Source organism: Mustelus asterias, chromosome 3, assembly GCF_964213995.1.
Source record: "Mustelus asterias chromosome 3, sMusAst1.hap1.1, whole genome shotgun sequence".
Classification (NCBI taxonomy): Eukaryota; Metazoa; Chordata; class Chondrichthyes; order Carcharhiniformes; family Triakidae; genus Mustelus; species Mustelus asterias.
In genome coordinates, this window is record NC_135803.1 from 41,453,627 (window position 1) to 41,466,338 (window position 12,712).

The following is a 12,712-nucleotide window of genomic DNA, read 5'->3' on the forward strand; positions in this document are numbered from 1 at the left end:
TGCCCCTTAGAGTCCTGAGATGCGTAGGTTAGAGGGATTAGCGGATAAAATATGTGGGGGTAGAGCCTGGGTGGGATTGTGGTCGGTGCAGACTCGATGGGCCGAATGGCCTCCTTCAGCACTGTAGGGTTTCTATGATTTCTAGATTTTCTTTTAAATTACACTTGTGCAGATTACGAAAATAAAAATGCACTAAAGGGTGGAAAATAGCACCTAAAAAGGACATTCTCCCTCTTGCTTCTCTGGTGATTATTGCAACATATTCCTGATTATGAACTTGCACAGTGTGCAATGGCGTCATAACAACAAGTGCACTCGCCATTTTTAGTGTCTATCTTCTTTGTCCATGCTACTCAATACATAATAAATTTTGTCAATGGTATGGAAAGTCCACAAATATCAGCAGCTGGGACCACGGTAGATAGAGTCCACCAGCTCTCAGTGACCTGCCTGCTGGGATGGCGGAGATTTCAGCCAGATTCGGTGGTGCATCACACGGTCATGCTCCCACAAGGCTGTTTGGAGAAGACTAGACTCGGTCCCTATCACTAATCTCTTGGAACTGGAATCCAGGACAAGGGGCGTGATCTTACAAAAAAATTTCCAAGTGCCCAACGAGTGAGAAAACAAGGGAAATCGCACTGTTTTTAGGGTGGAGCTGCAAGGCACAATCTTACAGCGCTTAGTGCAAAAAAAGTGCCAGGATGCAATTCTTGCCGGCGGGGGTGGGGGGGATGCCTTGGACCCCACCCAGCCGTCGATCACCCCATCAGCAGAGTTTCCCCCCCACCCCACCTCTTGACCCCGTCTGCAGAGTTCCCCCCTTCCCCACACCAATCACCCCCATCTGCATCTCATTGTAGCCCCCAGGTGGTCAAGAGCAGGGCCGGGCAGTGCCCACCTGGCATTGATGATATGTAAATCATGTCATTAATATTGAAATTGGCCTCATGCCCCAAACATTGCTGGTACGATTAGGAGCGGCGAGAAACCAGGCACATTTCTCATTTTTTGCTTCTCACCCAATCGCACCATCTCGCCTCACCAAAAATCAGGCAGTACAAGGTCAGCTCAGATGGTTACAGCATGGTGCTGATAACGCCATGGTCGTGGGTTCAATCCCCGTACTGGCCAGCGATGATCCAGCATTCTGGGGCAGCACGGTGGCACAGTGGTTAGCACCGCTGATTCACAGCGTCATGACCCAGGTTTGATTCCCAGCCTGTCTGTGTGGAGTTTGCATATTCTCCCCGTGTCTGTGTGGGTTTCCTCCGGGTTCTCCGGTTTCCTCACACAGTCCAAAAATGTGCAGGATAGGTGGATTGGCCATGCTAAATTACCCCATAGTGTCAGGGGGACTAGCTAGGGTAAATGCATGGGATTGTGGGGATTGGGCCTGGGTGGGATTGTGGTTGGAGCAGACTCAATGGGCCAAATGGCCTCCTTCTGCACTGTTGGATTCTATGATTATGCCTGAAGACTACAACCCCAGAAAAGGAGGGGAAAATAGAAATTTTCTATTAATTTTTGCCACTGTCAAAGTGTGTCTGGAACTGTCTTCTCAATCGAATGGGTCAAAGCAGGGTCCTAATGTGCATCTGATTAAAGTCTTTCATCTGACTAGGAGGACATTTTCACCAACAACGAGACCAGAGTTGATTGAGTTTGTTCAATCAAGGCTGACTCTGAGATGTTTTATCACAAACAAACACTCACCTGCCTCGCACCAGAAGTGTGCACACTCAAGAAGTTCACAATTTTAATTCAAGGTGCTTAAATGAAGACTTGCCAGGGCTATAAAGCATTTACATCCTAAGAGTTTTAACAACACCAGGTTAAAGTCCAACAGTTTTATTTGGTAGCAAATGCCATTAGCTTTCGGAGCCCTGCTCCTTCGTCAGATAGAGTGGATATCTGCTCCCACACATCTGACGAAGGAGCAGGGCTCCGAAAGCTAATGGCATTTGCTACCAAATAAACCTGTTGGACTTTAACCTGGTGTTGTTAAAACTCTTACTGTATTTACCCCAGTCCAACGCCGGCATCTCCACAAGCATTTACATCACCTGCAATCACCTAAATGACAGAGACTTTTATTCAGATAAGTTGCTAAATCATCATCAGTATATCAACATGCGCGTCTCATGAGGAAAGGTTAGACAGGTTGCACCTGTAGCCATTGGAGTTTAGAGAGATGACCTTATTGAAACAAATAAGATCCTGAGGGAACAGGGTGAATGCTGAGAGAGATGGGACACATTTTTTTAAAAAGGGGCTCTCCCATTTAAGATGGAGATGAGGAGAAGGTTTTTCTTTCAGAGAGTAGTTAATCTGTGGAATTCTATTCCCCAGAGAGCAATGGAGGTTGGGTCATTGAACACCTTTATGGTCGCAGTAGATAGATTCTCGATTGACAAGGGGGTCAAAGGTTAAAGGGCATAGACTGGAAAGGCCAGAAGCAGATCAGCCATGATCTTATCAAATGGTACAGCAGGCTCAAGGGGCCAAATGGCCTGCTGCTGGTCTGTATGTTGTGTGCTGGAGATGAGTGCAGAGTGCTCCTTTATGAGTAGCAGCATGAAAGAGAGAGAATTCAGTGCTGTACGTCTAACTGAGAGTACAATCCCATTGAAAACCTCTTCATGTGAGGTGACATCGGGACCCCCCCCCCCCATGGGCGTCAGGAGCCCCCCCCCCCCATACCCCCCGCCACCCCACACCCACAAACATCCGTACCCACTGCTCCTCCATTGTGCTGCATTCTTGAATGGTCAGTTTGTGCAATTTCAATTTTCCATTCAGTAAAAAAAAAGAATGAAAATCACAATTTGCATTTTCAAGATCTTCATTTCAGAGAGCTCAGAAATGCCCGTTTTAGAATCAGTGCCAGGAGGTACGAGGCAATCCTGCAATAAACCAGGTTATCAAATCACATCTTATTATTTAAGAGGATGAACTAACTAACCTGCGCCATCTGGAGTAATGGTTCCCAATTTCACTGCCAAAGGGTAACGAGTCTCGCGGTAATGTTCCAGAGCATGCCCATTTCCACCACTTCCATCAAAGAACCATTTCCCACACAATATGGAGCCATCAGTCAGGTTCAGCCAAAGATTCTCTCTCAGGTCACACCAGGCACACTTCCAGCCACTGTGAGAAATTGTGTGGAAGGACAAGAGATGACAAAACACTGTCGTAACACAGAGTTTTCATGCTTCATAAATTGACTCAATATTTACAAAAAAAATCATTGAAGTATGTTCAACAATCTGTCAGTGCAGTATCTATGCAAAATCTAAGTCTATCAATCACTTCTGGAATCACTTAATGAAAATGTAAAACATACAAAGTTGATAAATGCCGTAACGATATCACCCATGAATAAGAAAATTATAAAAGTGATACCCTAACTTCTGAGTTCCAGGGTAGTGTATCTGGGAGTACCCAAAGACGCTGGGGACCCCCCTCCCCTACCACTGGACATACCCAGGGAAGGACTGCATGGCAAATGCCCGGGCAATTCAGACTTCCAATGGGCAACTGCCCTGCACCAGGAACCATCGAAAAATGCAATTTAAATCTCAAACTTCACTGACAGTGTTACAGCAATACTTACCCAGAAACAGTTAGAAGAATTAGCTACTAAGTAACTGTAGCAATGAATCAAGGTCGCAGGAGTGTACCGGCAGGCAGGAAGGTGGTTTGAAGTGTCTACTTCAACGCCAGGAGCATCCGGAATAAGATGGGTGAACTTGCAGCATGGGTTGGTACCTGGGACTTCGATGTTGTGGCCATTTCGGAGACATGGATAGAGCAGGGACACGAATGGTTGTTGCAGGTTCCAGGGTTTAGATGTTTCAGTAAGATCAGGGAAGGTGATAAAAGAGGGGGAGGTGTGGCATTGTTAGTCAAGGACAGTATTACGGTGGCAGAAAGGACGTTTGATGAGGACTCGTCTACTGAGGTAGTATGGGCTGAGGTTAGAAACAGGAAAGGAGAAGTCACCCTGTTGGGAGTTTTCTATAGGCCTCCGAAAAGTTCCAGGGATGTAGAGGAAAGGATTGCAAAGATGATTCTGGATAGGAGCGAAAGTAACAGGGTAGTTGTTATGGGGGACTTTAACTTTACAAATATTGACTGGAAACGTTATAGTTCGAGTAATTTAGAGGGGTCAGTTTTTGTCCAATGTGTGCAGGAGGGTTTCCTGACACAGTATGTAGATAGGCCAACAAGAGGTGACGCCACATTGGATTTGGTACTGGGTAATGAACCAGGCCAGGTGTTAGATTTGGAGGTAGGTGAGCACTTTGGTGATAGTGACCACAATTCGGTTACATTTACTTTGGCGATGGAAAAGGATAGGTATATACCGCAGGGCAAGAGTTATAGCTGGGGGAAAGGAAATTAAGACGCGATTAGGCGAGATTTAGGATGCATAGGTTGGGGAAGGAAACTGCAGGGGATGGGCACAATTGAAATGTGGAGCTTGTTCAAGGAACAGCTACTGTGTGTCCTTGATAAGTATGTACCTGTCAGACAGGGAGGAAGTGGTCGAGCGAGGGAACCGTGGTTTACTAAAGAAGTTGAATCTCTTGTGAAGAGGAAGGAGACTTGTGTAAAGATGAGACGTGAAGGCTCAGTTAAGGCGCTTGAGAATTACAAGTTAGCCAGGAAGGACCTAAAGAGAGAGCTAAGAAGAGCCAGGAGGGGACATGAGAAGTCTTTGGCAGGTAGGATCAAGGAAAACCCTAAAGCTTTCTATAGGTATGTCAGGAATAAAAGAATGACTTGGGTAAGTCAAGGACAGCAGTGGGAAGTTGTGCGTGGAGTCCGAAGAGATAGGAGAGGCATTAAATGAATATTTTTCGTCAGTATTCACACAGGAAAAAGACAATGTTGTCGAGGAGAACACTGAGATACAGACTATTAGACTAGACGAGATTGAGGTTCATAAGGAGGAGGTGTTAGCAATTCTGGAAAGTGTGAAAATAGATGTCTCCTGGGCCGGATGGGATTTATCCTAGGATTCTCTGGGAGGCTAGGGAGGAGATTGCAGAGCCTTTGGCTTTGATCTTTATGTCGTCATTGTCTACAGGAATAGTGCTAAAAGACTGGAGGATAGCAAATGTTGTCCCCTTGTTCAAGAAGGGGAGTAGAGACAACCCTGGTAATTATAGACCAGTGAGCCTTACTTCTGTTGTGGGCAAAGTTTTGGAAAGGATTATAAGAGATAGGATTTATAATCATCTGGAAAGGAATAATTTGATTAGGGATAGTCAGCACGGTTTTGTGAAGGGTAGGTCGTGCCTCACAAACCTTATTGAGTTCTTTGAGAAGGTGACCAAAGAGGTGGATGAGGGTAAAGCAATTGATGTGGTGTATATGGATTTCAGTAAAGCGTTTGTTAAGGTTCCCCATGGTAAGCTATTGCAGAAAATATTGAGGGTGATTTAACGCTTTAGATCAGAAATTGGCTAGCTGTAAGAAGACAGAGGGTGGTGGTTGATGGGAAATGTTCATCCTGGAGTTCAGTTACTAGTAGTGTAGCGCAAGGATCTGTTTTGGGGCCACTGCTGTTTGTCATTTTTATAAATGACCTGGATGAGGGCGTAGAAGGATGGGTTAGTAAATTTACGGATGACACTAAAGTCGGTGGAGTTGTGGACAGTGCGGAAGGATGTTGCAGGTTACAGAGGGGCATAGATAAGCTGCAGAGCTGGGCTGAGAGGTGGTAAATGGAGTTTAATGCGTAAAAGTGCGAGGTGATTCACTTTGGAAGGAGTAACAGGAATACAGAGTATTGGGCTAATGGTAAGATACTTGGTAGTGTGGATGAGCAGAGAGGTCTCCATGTGCATAGATCCCTGAAAGTTGGCACCCAGGTTGATAGGGTTGTTAAGAAGGCGTACGGTGTGTTAGCTTTTATTGGTAGAGGGATTGGGTTTCGGTGCCGTGAGGTCATGTTTCAACTGTACAAAACTCTGGTGCGGCCGCACTTGGAGTATTGCGTACAGTTCTGGTCACCGCATTATAGGAAGGATGTGGAAGCATTGGAAAGGGTGCAGAGGAGATTTACCAGGATGTTGCCTGGTATGGTGGAAAGGTTTTATGAGGAAAGGCTGAGGGGCTTGAGGCTGTTTTCACTAGAGAGAAGAAGGTTAAGAGGTGACTTAATAGAGGCATACAAGATGATCAGAGGATTAGATAGGGTGGATAGTGAGAGCCTTTTTCCTTGGATGGTGATGGCTAGCACGAGGGGACATAGCTTTAAATTGAGGGGTGATAGATATAGGACAGATGTTAGAGGTAGGTTCTTTACTCAGAGAGTAGTAAGGGCGTGGAATGCCCTGCCTGCAACAGTAGTGGACTCAACAACATTAAGGGCATTTAAATCGTCATTGGATAAACATATGGATGATATTGGAATAGTGTAGGTTAGATGGGCTTTAGATTGGTTTCACAGGTCGGCGCAACATCGAGGGCTGAAGGGCCTGTACTACGCTGTAATGTTCTATGTTCTATGTTCTATGACCCCACACAGGTCTCCCATACCCCCTCCCAATACCTCCCCCACTACCCCCTACCCCCCTTCAGGCTCAGACTCCCAAACCCCCCACCCCCTGCCACCAGTCCCAGCTCCTGCCTCCCCGCCACCAGGCCCAACTCAACCCCCCATGTCTGACTCCCGACTGCCCTACACTCCCCCAAGCCCAACTCTCAACCACCATGCCCCCTTGCCCAATTTGACTCTCAACCACCAGCCCCTCTTGCCCGATCCAACCAATCCCACCTCCCCCCTCTGCAAATCCTATCCATTTAACCTCACCCTGGTTTGTCAAAGTCCTTTAGGCTTGGTTGGACGTTCAAACTTACCAGGTTTATGGCAGCTATTGCTGTAAAGATGGGGGCATGGCTTACTTATCTGCAACTGAGCTGCCCGTGATGGTAATCCGCCTGAACATGCTGCACTGCACTGATCTTGCCTAGCCTGAGTTGGAAGGTAGGGCGAGATAGGATCACCTGGATTTTTAGGTAACTCATTTTAAGCAGAGTGGTAGCCTGACTCAATTGCCCCTCCATCGGAAGTTATGGCCCATTATCCTCTTTCACAATCATAAAAAAAATCAATTACTTCACATATATCAATCCCTACCTCACACAGTTCAGCAGCGAAAGTGCAGCACTGTCAAGTCTCAAGGAAAAGCGACTGATGAAATGGTAGATTGGTAGTACCACAACTCATCAAGGTTGTGCAAAGTTATAGTTAGACAGTGACGGAATATAATAACATTATTTGGCAGACAATAAATAGTCTGGCATCAAAAATTCAAGGCTCAAGCTGCACTCCAGAGACTTGAGCACAAAACTTAGGATGCACAGCACTGTCAGCGATGCCTTCGTCTGGATGAGACATTAAACAAAGGCCCCCTGTACCCTCTCAGGTGGACGAAAAAGAACCTTTGATATTTTTTGGATAAGAGAAGGGTCAATCTTTATTCCTCAACCAACTTCATTTAAATAGATTAACAGGCCTTATCTTACTGCCATTTAGTGAACCTTGCTGTGCTCAAATTGGCTTTTGCATTTTGTATTACAATAGTGACTATATTTCAAAAGTACTTGATTTGATTGGTGAAGCACTTTGGGATACTTTTTGGTCATAAAAAGGGTGTCAAGGGTTTTGACTTAGAAACCCTACAGTGCAGAAGGAAGCCACTTGGCCCTTAGGCCATAACCCCTCGTATTTACCCCGCCAATTCCTCTAACCTACACATCCTGGGACACTAAGAGGGAATTTAGCATGACCAATGCACCTAACCCGCACATCTTTGGACGGTGGGAGGAAATTGGAGCACCCGGAGGAAACCCACACAGACATGGGAGGAACGTGCAAACTCCACACAGACAGTGACCCAAACCGGGAATTGAACTCGGGTCCCTTAAGCTCTGAGGCAGCAGTGCTAACCACTGTGCCACTGTGCCACCCCGCCACCCCATAAAGCCACTATATTAACACAAGTTCCTATTTCAGGCAATTCAGTTATAAAACAGTGCAAGGAAAACTCTACTGAAACAGCAGGAAAGTATTACCATTTTAAATGGCATCTTATTTTACCCCATCATTTCATTGAAGGGTCCTTATAAATGAGGCTACCATCACAGGCAGTTCAGTTGCAGGTAAGTAAGCCACACCCCTAATTTTACAGCAATAGCTGCCATAAATCAGGTTAAGTTTGAACGTCCAACCAATTCTAAAGGATTTTGACAAGCCAGGGAGAAGGTAAGTTACCAATATTCAAAACAAATCAAAATGAAGACTGAGTGAATCACAGCAACACACTCAGTGTAGGGAAGGTTGTTGACCTGGGTGGAATTCGGACTCCATTGTCCAGTTGCTGCAGATTGTTTTCATGCTTTGAGTCCTTGAGTTCCTCTTCCCAAGAATCAGAATCCTGTCTTCTGTACGGAGACCTCGCAGCAAGGACAGCATCACATGCTATTGTCACCTTTTGGGATGAGGGTGAGAAAGAGAATAAAGTTAAAATAATGGCTCAATAGGAGTTTCTCAAAATAATATCAGTGGCCTTTCATGGGCAACTTAAATCAAGAGTTGTTTGGAATTCTACGAGAGACTGCTCTGCAAGGTAACTTCACAAAGGACAGTTTCTTTTTAAACAGAGCGTACCCATACACAATCACCACCTTAACAATGCTGAGCCTTCATGTCCACTGAGACAACATACCGCGGTGTTCAGCATCTTCTGGTATACAAATACTGATACTAGTTAAAATGATGCCATATATACAGGATGGTCTCAGGTCTGTGCTGCGTTTGCTGAACTAAGTGGCTTGCCGCAATAAGCTTTAGCCTTCCTTAGGAACAGATTTTTTTTTTTTTAAATCAACGCTCCCACTTTACAGGAGCCTTGATATCATTTTGGGAAACTGTTATGGGGGAATTAGTTACTGGTTGCTCGAACTGCCAAATGGTGCTTAGAAACAGACCTCAGACCATCGTAGCTTTGGTCTCCTACTTTTCATCATTATACAGCAACATTTCTTAGAATCATAGCACCCATACAGTACACACAGGAGGCCATGCAGCCCAGTGGATCTGTACCAACCACAATCCCACCCAGGCCTATTCCCATTACCCCACACATTTACCCTGCTAATACCCCTGACACTAGGGTCGATTTAACATAGCTAATCCACTTAACCCACACATCGTTGGACTGTGGGAGGAAACCGGAGCACCTGGAGGACACTCACGCAGACATGGGGAGAATGTGCAAACTCCACACGGACAGTGACAGAGGCCGGAATTGAACCTGGCTCCCTGGCATTGTGAAGCAGCAGTGCTAACCACCAGTGCCAACATGCCGAAAGGATGTACATTTGGACAAAATTGCACTCAGCTTTTATGCTCTGTATAGTCAAAAAGCCTGCCGATTCTCAGGCCGAGATTTTCCAGCCCTGCCATAGTGGGACCTACCGTGGATCAGTCAAAAGTCCGTTAACGTTTGGCAGGACCAGAAGATCCTGGCGGCAGGCAGGGGCGGAAAACCCCAGCCTCAGTTCCTAACATATTGGAGGAATTAGCACAAGGCTTTATTTCATTGAGCATTTAAGTCTTACATACATTCCTTTACTGTTCCTGGTTTTTTTTGTGAGGAGCTGATTGTTATAAATAGCAGCAAATGGTATCAAATGACCCATGAGCTATGTGACAATGTCAGAGATTTTCTGAGCCAGCAAGATCATCCATGTTAGAACTACAGAATCAGAGAAACACCCTGTCTCTGGAACTCAGCATAATCTGAATTTCTAAACATGACTGGACAGTATCAGTAGTACATTAGTGCAGTACACTTTAAAGAGCAATGTGTTTCACTTAGTATTATTATCTAGGAGTGGTACGATTATTATTTTTTCTGTACTCTGGTGACTTTTCAAATGCCAATGTGTCAGAAATTATGGCAAAGGCAGGTTTGATGAAGAATGATGTTAATTGGCTTTTTATACTCACAACTGACATTGCACAATGGTGGGCTGCTAATTGCCGGAACCTTGATCCTATAACTACACAGTGATAACAATGATGCAGTAAGGGTCTTGTGAAGATCATGCCCAATGCTTTATGTCCCCACAAACAAAATGGCATGATAATAAGCACCTCAGATCGCTGTGTAACACTGAGAAACAATAGCCCTATAACCCCTGAAAAGCCTTAAATTAACTTTAAAAGTTTATTAATGATCTTTTTAGGGGTTCTGGCAGTTTTCAGCATCCAAATACATGAGCTGTTACCAGCTTTCCAGCTACCCTTTTCAGGGTGACCTGTTAACATCCACATCTGGATCCTCCATCTCATCTGCCAGGCTAAAGACAACTCTTCCTGCAGGGAAAAACTGTGCAGTCCACAGCAGGCCTCCACAACCTTCACCGCTTTGGTCGACAAATACAGTAAAATACCCCTCACCACCTCTTCCCATAATCTACCCAGGCACCAGAAGCATTATTTGAGCACAAGTGTTCTCCCCATGACTTGCCGTATACACATATGTACACGGTTCAACCTTTCCTGCTGGCTGCGATGTGGGAAGCAGTGATGCGGAAGGGTGTCATCAGCAATGCGAAAGTTTTGTCCCCTACAATCCATCAACCTCCTTGTTCTTTTGTACTGGGTAAGCTGATCTTTCTCTACACCCTAGCTATAACTGTTACACTATATTCTGCACCCTCAAAGATGTGTGGGTTAGGTTGATTGGCCGTGCTAAATTAACCAGTGTCAGGGGATTAGCAGGGTAAATATGAGGGGTTACGGGAATAGGGCCTGGGTGGGATGGTGGTCGGTGCAGACTCAATGAGCTGAATGGCCTCCTTCTGCACTGTAGGGATTCTATGATTCTCCCCCTCTACTCTATGAACAGTAAGTTTTGTCTGTACAGTGCATAAGAAACAATACTTTTCACTGTATCCCAATACATGTGACAATAATAATCAAATCGAATCAAAAGCCATCAATGTTGGAATGATAGAAAATGACAGCATTCTGAGCACTTCCCCAGTGCTTTGCATTAACATGCAGGATATGCAGTTGGGCATCATAGACTTATAACATTTATTTAAAGGTTACAGATGCCCCATGTCCCCATTTTTCTAATGGGTGATCTCATTTTCATTTCAAATCTAAGCCATATGTAATTTCTGATTTAACTACTTGTTCTGAATCCGTTACAAACTTCCCAGAATAAAGAGATCTCACACCGACTGACATAATTTAAAACTACTTCACAATCAAGACTTCTTTAGGTACTTGATTAAAACTATATTCAGAACAGAAATAGAAACAAGGATAACTTTGATTTGTGTCTTAAAAACTGTTTTCTTAAATCATACATCATGGTGGTTAGCACTGCTGCCTCACAGCAGCAGGGACCTGGGTTCAATCCCGGCTTGGGTCACTGTCTGTGTGGAGTTTGCACATTCTCCCTGTGTCTGCGTGGGTTTCCTCCGGGTGCTCCAGTTTCCTCCCACAATCTGGAAGATGTGATGGTTACGTGTATTGGCCATGCTAAATTCTTCCTCACTGTACCCGAACAGGTGGTGACTAGGGGATTTTCACAGTAACTTGATTGCAGTGTTCATGTAAGCCTAGTTTGTGATACCAATAAATAAAAAGAAACATTTTTCCTATCTCATTTAGAATAGGGTGAGCATGCTCAGCTTAAAAGGAGTGTACTTCTTCCCTCAACCTTCTCTCTCCACCCCAAATACAAAGGATCTTGAACATAGCTGAGATAACAATATATGCTGCTGAACACACTCACTGACCAGTGCTGGCAATTCTTCTATGTTTGGCAAAGGAATTTCATAATGGTCAGGAAAAATAACGAGTTTAGCTTCGTCTTCATACTCATAATCTTCACTGTTGAAGTTTTCATTCTTTTCCAGTTCTAAGAGAGAAAAAAAAGAGGAATGAAATTAAAAAATAGATCACTGCTGCAGATGTTTACCTGAGGATTAACTTGTTCAAACCCAAATTTTTGAGAGGAGGTTTCCCCCTCTCTCCACACTTCAACCAATATATACAAGCTACATTAGGAACTAAAATGTGCAATGTAGACATGCAATTTAGATGTCGGTCAGAAGCTGCTGCAATATTCAATTATGGTTTTAATTTAAATTAAAAGTGGATGTCACTTCAGGAAATAACAGCATAGGAAGGAAATAAGGTAATTTATCTCATCAGCTTCTGTTACCAAAGATATTTCAGCTGGATTCTCCGGCCTCGCACACAGCTGGGATTCTCTGGTCCCACTACAGTGAATGGAGATTTAGTTGAGCGCCAAATTCTCCATTCTCGCTGACAGGGCCAGCCGCCATCTCTGACTAGCATCACAGCTGCTCTATATATGGAATAAAAGTTGAATGAATGGTCATAGGAGAAGGTTCAAATGAGGAGTGTTTGAGGATTCTGGATCTGTACTCGATGGCGTTTAGAACGATGAAGGGGGATCTCATCGAAACTTACACAATACTGAAAGGCCTGGATAGAGTGGACATGGGGCAGATGTTTCCACTGGTAGGCAAGATTAGGATCCGAGGGCACAGCCTTAATGTTAGAACCAAGATGATGAGGAATCTTTTCAGCCAGAGGGTGGTGAATCTATGGAATTCATTGCCACAGAAGGCCAGATGATTGAGT

At 44.7% G+C, this 12,712-nt stretch overlaps 1 protein-coding gene across 1 annotated transcript in view; it reads right to left on the reverse strand.

Moving 5' to 3' along the window:
- Positions 1-12,712, reverse strand: part of usp13 (ubiquitin specific peptidase 13) — a 94,463-nt gene that overhangs the window by 49,233 nt on the left and 32,518 nt on the right. The window contains exons 4-6 of the mRNA XM_078207944.1: positions 11,839-11,960; positions 8,365-8,507; positions 2,966-3,150 (exon numbers count right to left, since the gene is read on the reverse strand). Coding sequence (XP_078064070.1) covers positions 2,966-3,150; positions 8,365-8,507; positions 11,839-11,960 — 450 coding nt within the window. The remainder of the gene's footprint in view (positions 1-2,965; positions 3,151-8,364; positions 8,508-11,838; positions 11,961-12,712) is intronic.